The sequence below is a fragment of the Argopecten irradians genome, chromosome 6 (assembly GCF_041381155.1).
Source record: "Argopecten irradians isolate NY chromosome 6, Ai_NY, whole genome shotgun sequence".
Lineage (NCBI taxonomy): Eukaryota > Metazoa > Mollusca > Bivalvia > Pectinida > Pectinidae > Argopecten > Argopecten irradians.
In genome coordinates this window covers 77920-87467 of record NC_091139.1, presented here as the reverse complement: position 1 = coordinate 87467, position 9548 = coordinate 77920, and the positions used below count along the sequence as shown (strand labels likewise).

Genomic DNA, 9548 nt, shown 5'->3' with positions numbered 1-9548 from the left:
CGGGCCTCGAACTCCTGATCTACGGCACCCATTCGCCTAGCCAAACATAGCTGGGCCTTCTACCACTGCGCCACATCCACATCCCCAAAAAAAGGATGTTTCTATGACGAAGTGATAGTCGGTTCGATATGCTGACATGATCACTGTGGAAATTGTCAAATTAAATCTTTGGATCAACAACACATAGTGAATATGATACATTGTGTTTAATAGATATTAAATATCAAAGAAACACAATTTAACAAAGCATGACAATGTATTGATTCTTAAATAATACAAGGATTGTCTCACTATTATTGAGAATCCTTTTAATGAAAACTGAACCTAACAAATATTGTATTAGTTTGTGACAATTGCCACTTGTGCAGCTTTAAAGCTTTAAATAAACTGCATACCGGTTTTTGATGAGAGTACACAGATATTTTTGTGCTCTGTCACCATAACATCAAAAATACATTCAAAATAATATTTATAATTCAATTTACTAAATATAATCTATTAAAAACTACGAGTTAATGTTAGGAGTGTTTTTTTTTCTATGATATCATTACGCCGTTATATCAGCCAATCAAAAGCGACGTTACAAACGGCGACGCTTTTTCTTCCTTTATGGTATGGGCTGATAAAGTAATTTGTTAAGGCAATAAGAATGCTTGTTTTAAGCAAAATTGAATTATTCTGATATAAAAGCGACACTTACGTGCTGATACGGCACGGCCCTTGTCATTACTCTTTGGTTTAACAGGGGGCAAGGACGATGTTGTTTCTAAATCACCATCGAAGTTGTTATTCATTTTTCTATTTGGAATTTGCCGTCGCCTACAAAAGAAGATTTGTCAGATATGTGCGAACATGTAACATGAATGTTCTGAATGCTGAAAATTTAAAATTCCATACATACCGATACTTGCATCGTACCCTATATAGAAAGTAGTAAATGATCATGAGTAGATAGATTTTTCAAGGCGTTATTTTTAGGATACTGTGTGTTTTGTTCGTTTGTTTAAATCACTTCTTTAAAGTGATATTGTGTTAAATCGACGTCTTAAATTGAGCTGTAATACATTCTCGTATTAAATCGTGTTAATGCTTAATAGTTTCGTCTTCTTCGCCGTACTGTTTCTCTTACCTTCTAATGATAAACACCACAACTACTATTACAATAGCAATAACGATAATCGCTCCCACAGCGGCCCCCGCATATGTGCCAGTCTGGTTTTCAGGTTCAGTCGTCTGGGCTTTTTTTTCTAAAAGAACGTATATCAGGCAATGTTTGGAATATTCCATTTGCATAGCACTGGATATATGACGAATACGTCAATAAAAACCATAGTTAAAGCTAAACACAATGTTGTCCGCAAGTAGCGCTATAAAATTAGATATACCGTATTAAGCCGGTTATTTTCGAGAATAAAACTATTCGTGATTTCGACCCAAATCTCGGAAAATTTAGTTAAAGCGAATCAAAGTTTGGTGACTTGGCTTCAATGGTATACATAATCCATACAACTTTTAATACTCCATGGATACACATTTGCGATTATGTCGCAAATTCGTAAAAGTACCATCCTCGCGTAAAATAACCGGCTAAACGGCACCCAACGTTTAGGTAATGCTTGAAGAATTCTGTTCATTAGAATTAGAATATAATTAGAACACATTCTTCATTGGGACAATTTCGTGGCTTCAGCCTATGCAATAGTGGTCGTAAAGCAAACGCAATCTTAGTCCAATCAAAGTTATTGGTATTGACTGACGGGGGATCTATAACATTGTGAAAAAGCATACTGAAAATGTGCAATATTTTGGGCTTAAAAAACGTTCAGAAACCAATGAATTGATATGAATGCCTATGCAAATGAGGTAGTTTCGATATAGCCAAATTTGTAATCCTTGATTTAGGCATACAATGATCAAACAGTAGACAATATATTCCCTCATGCGTTTTATACGATACGAATACAAAATCTGATTTTGTAAACGTGTCTAAAAACTGTCCTTTGTGTGTTTAGTTCCTGGATTAGACAACATATAAGTAAAAAACATTCGATATAAAATATAAATTGATAACATACCAATGCATTGTCCGTCCTGTAGGTTACAAACGTTGTTTTTACAGTTAGATGGACACCCTTGGCTACAGGAACGTCCGTAAAATCCCGGAACACATACTTTAGAAAAAACAAAACACGAATTAGTTGTAGCACTATATGAACGTATGATAATTCAAATAAAGCTTGTGAAGGTTGTATGTATGAGTTAGACCATATACTGATATATTTACACTTGCTAGGCTTGGTCACTATACGCTAATACTAGCCGATTTTGTTTACCATAATTGCATGGTAACATTGAACTTTGAACTTGCGTATGAAAATGTTCTGTGCAACGTAAAAGGACTACTTTTTTTTAAAAAGAAACACATGGCTTTGTTTACATTTTGACGCAACATTACGTGTATATTGTTGTTTTTCATAGAATTTTGGAAAAATGTAAACAATATATACATATTTTATATTTATATATGATTCAAACAATTTTTAAATTAACAACTGTATAAAGAAACGGAAAAATATCCCGACCGGGGCGACGTGCTTTCATTTTTGTTAAAAATGATGGGTGTCAAATGTAAACATTACCTCTGTGCCTATGTTCGTCCTACGATCGAGCCTTTGGGGTGGACGGGCGTGAGACCCTGTGATAGAGGTCAGTTATAAACATATCCTCTTGTCTTTGTTCTTTGGAATTTAATCATGTTTATTATAAAACATGCACCGCTAATAATCCACGTGTTGACAGTTACGCGTCACCACAAATACATTGCATCCATCGAACACAAGTGAATTTGTTTCATGGCGATGGCGATATGGATCTAAGCGTAGATCATATAATCACATGGCTCCCAAGGATGTAGTAATATCGTCAAGTCAGACGACATCTCAACAACATTGAGCTACTTGAAAATCGGTGTTGTGGCAACTTCGGCAAACTCATGTGTGTAAGCGTGCGTCAGCTTCGCCTCGCTGCACAATAACGGTCACAGAGTTCACACATGTGGCCGTGTACAAATTCTTTATGTTATTACGCTATATATTAACTTTTAGCAGAATTGAATATATATTTAAAGTTCTGATCTGATTAAATAAAATTTTTCTCTGAAATTTACTTTGTTTGTCATGTTTATTTTACACTAAAATATTGAACTTTGTTATCGTCGCGGATGAATAATTCTACCTTACGTGAAGCGTCATCATTCGCTGTTCAATTGAGTAAGCTCCTCCCACTTTCAATATGGGGCGCTAACGCGCCCCATAGAATATATTCTTAGAGGAATTGCTCCATACAAGCATGGTTAACATAAAAACGAAATCCAATCCCTATATAACCCAGCGGCGTGAAATCAAAAGAGCCTAATTATTAGGAAATTAAAACAACAAAACAACTCACCCGTGCAATTACCGTCATCCATACTGCAAATTTGATCATGACATTTGTCTGGGCATATCTGATCGCAGAAGTCACCATAAAACCCAGGATTGCATTCTGTAAATATGTAAAATATGTGTTTTAAATTTGCTTGAATGTAACAAGTCCATCTTATAGCGTGTCTATGGATATTGTTTACTTATCGAATAGTAGATGCTTTGTATGTTTTATGCTGCAGGCATGTCCGAAAGGTAATATCGTCTTTTGTAACCATTTTTCTCTTTAGTGTGCATATCTTTTAGTCGTTTGCGATAGTGTCGAAAAAAAGTATTGGCATTTTAATTTTTGAAGGTAGTTCAAGTACAAGAAAAACAAACTTCTCTTTCGTAAAGCACAATTAGAAAATATCAATTCTAAATACTTTTAGTTGGTCTCGTATTGGGCATAAAATTGGTTTAATATAGCAACCTCGGACTACGTTTTCTGTCGATAGTTTTTTATTGGTCAATAAACACATGCATCGACCGAATTCAAAATGCTATAATTGTTTGATCATATTTCTTGCTTTTTCTTTACGTGCATTAAATATTTGTATTGGTAGTTGAAAAGCTAAAAGCGTGCGGGAAACATTACAATGCATGACGTAGTCAAACGCTTAAATGACTTCGACGTAATAATTAATTGAATTTCCAATCTATCCATATGCAGTTCTGTTAATCACATTTATCAGTCGATCATTGTTTTATAGGGATCACGTGGGATATCGAAATCAAATGAAATTGGCGGAAAAAACTAAGAAAATGATAATCAATGAGGTAATGTTACTATTGATTATGATAATTTTTGAGAAAAAAAAATGTTCCTTCGAGGACTACGGGCTTATGCCATGGTGCATTATTCTAATTTTATAGCAGTTACTTGGGCAGGGATGAAGGCAGTGAAATAACCATGAGTAACCCAGTTTACAGTCAATATATAAATAAAGTTTAGATATTTCAATACCAGTGTTTATCTGCTTAGAAGTAGGGATATTGAACCACTACTGTTAGTGATAATGTAACTTTGTTGGCCCAGGTGATTATCCAGTACAAGGGCTAAAAGCAAGCGATAAGACGTCCATCATTTGTTTATCAACCGACAGATGATATGATTTATCAGGCCGGGGCATGGATTTTCATGTCATCCTGATTTTTCAAATAGACCGCAAAAAATTTATATTGTTAACCGTCTATAGAAAAATATCCGATATATGGGCGCTGATAACATGTACTCTAACAGTGAAGTGAACAATGTGATTACCTTGACGTGTGTATATGATTTCCTAGAATAACATTAATTCATTTCGAAAGATCAATGGTATGTGTACGTGAGAGATGTTATTCTTTCTTTCTCATGTAGCACGTATGGTCGAGTTAAAATTCTGCATGTGATGGAGTCACTATTCTCATTTCATCGGGTGATGTAAAGACATTACAATGTCATATCTTTGGAGTACACGGATATTCACACTGTGTGCAAAAAAAAGTTCTTTCATACCTGGATTGATATGGATAAATTGAGTGTGACTTAAAATGGCAGTTATTTGTTACCTGTCGATCGCAATTTTTTTACTAACTGAACATATTTCCTTGACACTGTTTACCTTGTTTCATCTGGCAACAGGTAATTCAGTCTCAGGACTGTTTACAATTCTCACCTTGCCTGCCAGATTCTCACACCTGCTTATAACTATTATGATTTAAGGGGTATACCCTCTGGCTTTCATACATATTCTTCATCCAACGATAACTTGATACTAGGTTACGAACACTACCACACGATATTTAATTTACCATGTTTGCTATCATGAATTAATTAACAAGTATCTACATTCGAATGTACTATGGACTTTACCAAACAAGCACAATGTAAAACCCCATCACATCATCTCACACAGCAGTCACTCATTCAACTGTAGATTATCACTTTCAATTCACTCATATATTATTTTACACATCTTTCACTTTACTGTATTTGTTAACAATTGTAACTCTATTTCCTTTTGGTTTTTCATAATATTGAGAAATAAAAAAATAACATATAAAACTGTATCAACAGAATAACACTGACAATCCAACAGCTAACTACTTTCGCTCATCTCCTTTCAATCTTTTTCAACACATCATTTAACCCTGTAATGTTTCTTGCATTACCATTCCACATTTTTTGTGTTTATTGTATTGTTTATTGTGTTTATATATGCATCGTGATTTGTTATTACAGTTCGTGATAAAAGGACATGCAATAAAACGTATACGAGCACACATAGAAACTACCAATAACACATTACACATATTTTTCCGTTAAAAATTAAAAGCCGTTTTGTTGTAATTATGCATCTTAAACAAAATATCAGCATACATGTACGCTTTGTTATTTATGAGACAGGAAAGCAAAATCAAATATAAACTATAGCCAACCTTCACATAGACCGAAGTCCTTATTGCAAATGTTGTTTTTGCAATTTGCTGAACAGTTCTGGCTACAGTGACTCCCATGGTATCCAGCATCGCAATCTATAATTCAAGAAAACAAATATGTATGGGAAATATATGTAATATAGGATAATTAGATGTGTGTTGTATACGACATATTTATTGCTTTTGATAATTATCTAAAAAAGGGGTGAGAGAATTGTAGCCACTAGTGTTCAATGCGCACATAATAAATCTTACTCAGTAAGTAACGGGATAATCAGACAGAATAATTGTGATAATAACATTGTGTAATTTTAGTTTGTAGATATACCTGGGTTCGAGGTGGTAAGTTGAAATCTAAATAGGATTTTATCGTGTTGCGGTCAATCTTTTTTGTGGACGGATGATAATGAAATGAGGTAGTCTCTAATTTGGGACTATAGAAGAAGTTAAGGCGTCCATGTAACTGTTACCAGTACTTATTAGTATATGACAGCCCCACTGTGTTATCAGTATGATATGGCTATTTTAGAAGATTATATTGTAGAGTTTAGGTTGAGCATTGATTCTATAAGATGCTAAAATCTTAACTGTTTTAGACTGGGTTTGGGGATACATGATACTACTGTGTTGGCGCGACGGAATCATGATTATAGAAATGCGGGTTATAGTGAGGGAGCGAGCCGGTCCTTGTTCCCGAGGAGTGCTAAGTAATCCAATATATAAAAAGGTACTGGGGTCATGTCGGAGGCGTTGCTATGTGAGCCTCGAATCGGGAATGTATCGTTTTGTAGTTTCTAGTATCACGTTGTTCGCTCTGCAAAATATGTTCGTACACAGTTTGTGTCATAACTCGATATGATTATTAGCATGCTATAGTACTAATTTGTCTCCAACATATTATGTTCTTACATAGTTTTGTTGACGGATAAAGTGCTGTTGCTAGGAGAGTAATAAGATTGGGCTGTACACGATCAAAGAAAATGTGTACTTCGATCAAAAAATGTTCTAGGTTTAGAAATCTCCTGTATCCAAAGACCAATTAACAGTTTTTGTATCTGGTAATTGATCGGATTACACGGTATATATGCTGAATTTGTCCTGATAAAGGCTTTAAAAAACACTTTTAAGTTTCCTTTCTTCTTGGTGTTGTTTTGGTATTAGGGCAAGAGGTGTTAATACATAATTAAAACTTGATTCTTGAAGGTAAACCCGGATGGCTATATTGTAACACATTAGCAAATTCATATTCATTCATGGTGATTTACCGGCAACTGCCGAAAGCACGCCATATTCTTTTGGGAAAAAAACTAGACCTACCTTCGCATAGTTGGATACCTGCCCTAGAATTAGTGGTGCCATTTTTTGTCTATATAAGTTCTCAATGGACCCAGATAGGTATGCGAATAGAGCAACTATTATAACTTGAATACGTCTAAATGGGTGATGTACTGGGATCGTCTTTTGTAGTGAAAGAGAGACAACCCTGTTGGCGGTTTGATGCAACGGTCCTTATCAGCGTAAAGCCACTATATGGACTGGCGTGTAAGAATCAATCACAGAACAAAGGAAATGTTTTTTGGGTATATTGAGTCATAAGATATCCACAACTACTCGTGGTTTGTTCTTATGTACTTATGTCGTGTACAGCCAAGTTTACTACTTATAATAACAACAGTTTTTAAACTGACAAAAATCTTCTATCTAAAAATTTTTGCTGACGGGAAAATGTGGTAACTAGTAACACAAGGTCTGGCATGTCCGTATTTTCGGCATTCGTACGAATGCTGCTTTGAATACAAGTAGGTATGAGGTTCACTCGGCCGGAGGGGGAATTTGCTCAAAACTTAGGAATGAGGTATGAAGGTCAATTGGGGAGGTGTAGCCGTAAAAGTTATAGTTTTTTGTTTAGGCATTGGGGAGGGAGGGGTTTGCTCTGAAATATAAATATTGTCTAAGGTCATTGGGAAGGAGGAGTTGCTCTGGATGAAAGAATAATGGTATTGAAGTCCTTGGGGGGAGGTGTTGCTCTGGTATATAAATTGGTATGAAGTCAGTAGGGGGGTTGCCTCTGGTATAGTAATTACGTAGGAAGTGCAAGGGGGAGGGGAGGAGGAGGGTTCACTGGAAAGATTATTTTGGTAGGTAAGTAATTGGATAGAGGGTTGCATTGGTATATAATGTGAGGTATGTAAGTGCTTGGGGGGGGGAGGTGGTTGGCTCCTAAATTAGAGATTGGTATGAATTCTCTGAGGGGAGGATGGAGTTTGCCTCTGAAATAGAAACTTGCGTATATAAATTCTTTGGGGAGGAGGTGTTGCGCTGAATTATATATAGGAGTATGAAAGTCATGGATGAGGAGGGGTTGTTCTAGTAATATAAATAGGTATGAAGTCATTCGTATTTGATTCGTGGGTGGGAGGGTTTGCTGACTGATATAGAAATAGGTATAAATGCATTGGGGAGGAGGGTTTGCTCATGAATTAGAAAATAGGTATGAAATCATTGGGGAGGAAGAGTTTCTCTGAAGTATAGAGATGTATGAAGTCAAGTGGGGAGGAAGGGTTGCTCTTGGTTACAGATATAGGTAACGTATGTCATTGACGGGAGGACGTAGTTATTTGGTTGAGTAGCCAAGGTGTCTAGCATGATACATATGGTGTCAGTTTTGTTGTAATAGTGGAAAATGAGGTCTTTAGTTGTATGACAGGTCAAGTACAGGAAGGGGGCCGTTGACTATATTAGAGGCTGTTGAGCTTAGTAGTGTTTTGGCAGTGGTTCTGGTACTTGAGAGTTAGAACTTGGAAACTGGTGGTAATGCGTTGGTAAGTTTGGAAGCTGAGAATTAGAATGGGGTGTAGAGAGTGAAGTTGTTGTGGTTGTGTTCTGATTGTTGGAGCGGTATTTGATGCTTTGGTGTGTATAGCTTTGTCGTATAATAAATTTTAAAGTACTGATTGTGTATGACAAACACTATGTTGTTTGACTGGTATATATTCAAGGCTCGGAATAATCACTTCGAATAAATTAGAGAGCATGGTTCTATAACCCTAGTTTTTTTCGAGATACACATTGAGGAATTAGTATATTGAATATACATATTAGGTTGGAAATGTAGAGGTGGATTTAAACCCATGGAATACGACTATCGGGTTGTTTTTACATTGATATTCATGCCTTTGCTGATTATTATTATATATGTTAGATTTTGGAATGTTTGCTTAATTAAATTGTGATTGAATTTTTACATTTCTTATATGTTGTATGTGTTCTCTTATGATTTATCGACTTGGATAAATAAGGTTCCTTATTTTTTAGAGTCCGAGACAATCTACTTATAAAGTTGAAAGTATAGATACCGAAAGCAATTATCTATAACAACAGATGCAGAGCGATTATGTGAAGCAACCTATTTAGCTTTTTATGATATTTAGCAGGGTCGTTCCAAAGCAATCAAATTGAGGTTGGATTCCTGTTGCTTTTTCACATTGTAAATATGCTTGTAGTTTCATCTTGTGAAATGGTTTTTAAAATAGCATTCCGACAAAAGTCTCTTATTGAATTTAACTGTAGGTCCATGACTTCAGTAAATGAATTCTAGGTAGAGGTCACAATGAAGGATACTAGCAGGGCAGCACAGATACTAAAGTTTATTGGCGGTTGGTG

The 9548-nt window shown here is 35.6% G+C and overlaps 1 protein-coding gene across 1 annotated transcript; it reads right to left on the bottom strand.

Annotated features, from left to right (window-relative positions):
• Positions 1-620: 620 nt before the first annotated feature.
• Positions 621-3545, bottom strand: LOC138326229 (uncharacterized). The gene is made up of 4 exons (XM_069272354.1): positions 3448-3545; positions 2076-2171; positions 1130-1247; positions 621-819 (listed from the first exon to the last, which is right to left on the bottom strand). Exons 1-4 carry the CDS (start codon positions 3467-3469, stop codon positions 636-638), a joined length of 420 nt encoding a protein of 139 aa, XP_069128455.1. The 5' UTR covers positions 3470-3545; the 3' UTR covers positions 621-635.
• Positions 3546-9548: the final 6003 nt, after the last annotated feature.

Bases quoted from the DNA above. Each gene is read 5' to 3' on its own strand.
- LOC138326229 (XM_069272354.1), bottom strand. From the start codon at position 3,469: ATGGATGACGGTAATTGCACGG. The intron at 2,172-3,447 runs GTGAGTTGTTTT...TTTTTTCTAAAG, and splicing joins GGATGACGGTAATTGCACGG to TATGTGTTCCGGGATTTTAC. The intron at 820-1,129 runs GTAAGAGAAACA...CTTCTTTTGTAG, and splicing joins GTGGTGTTTATCATTAGAAG to GCGACGGCAAATTCCAAATA.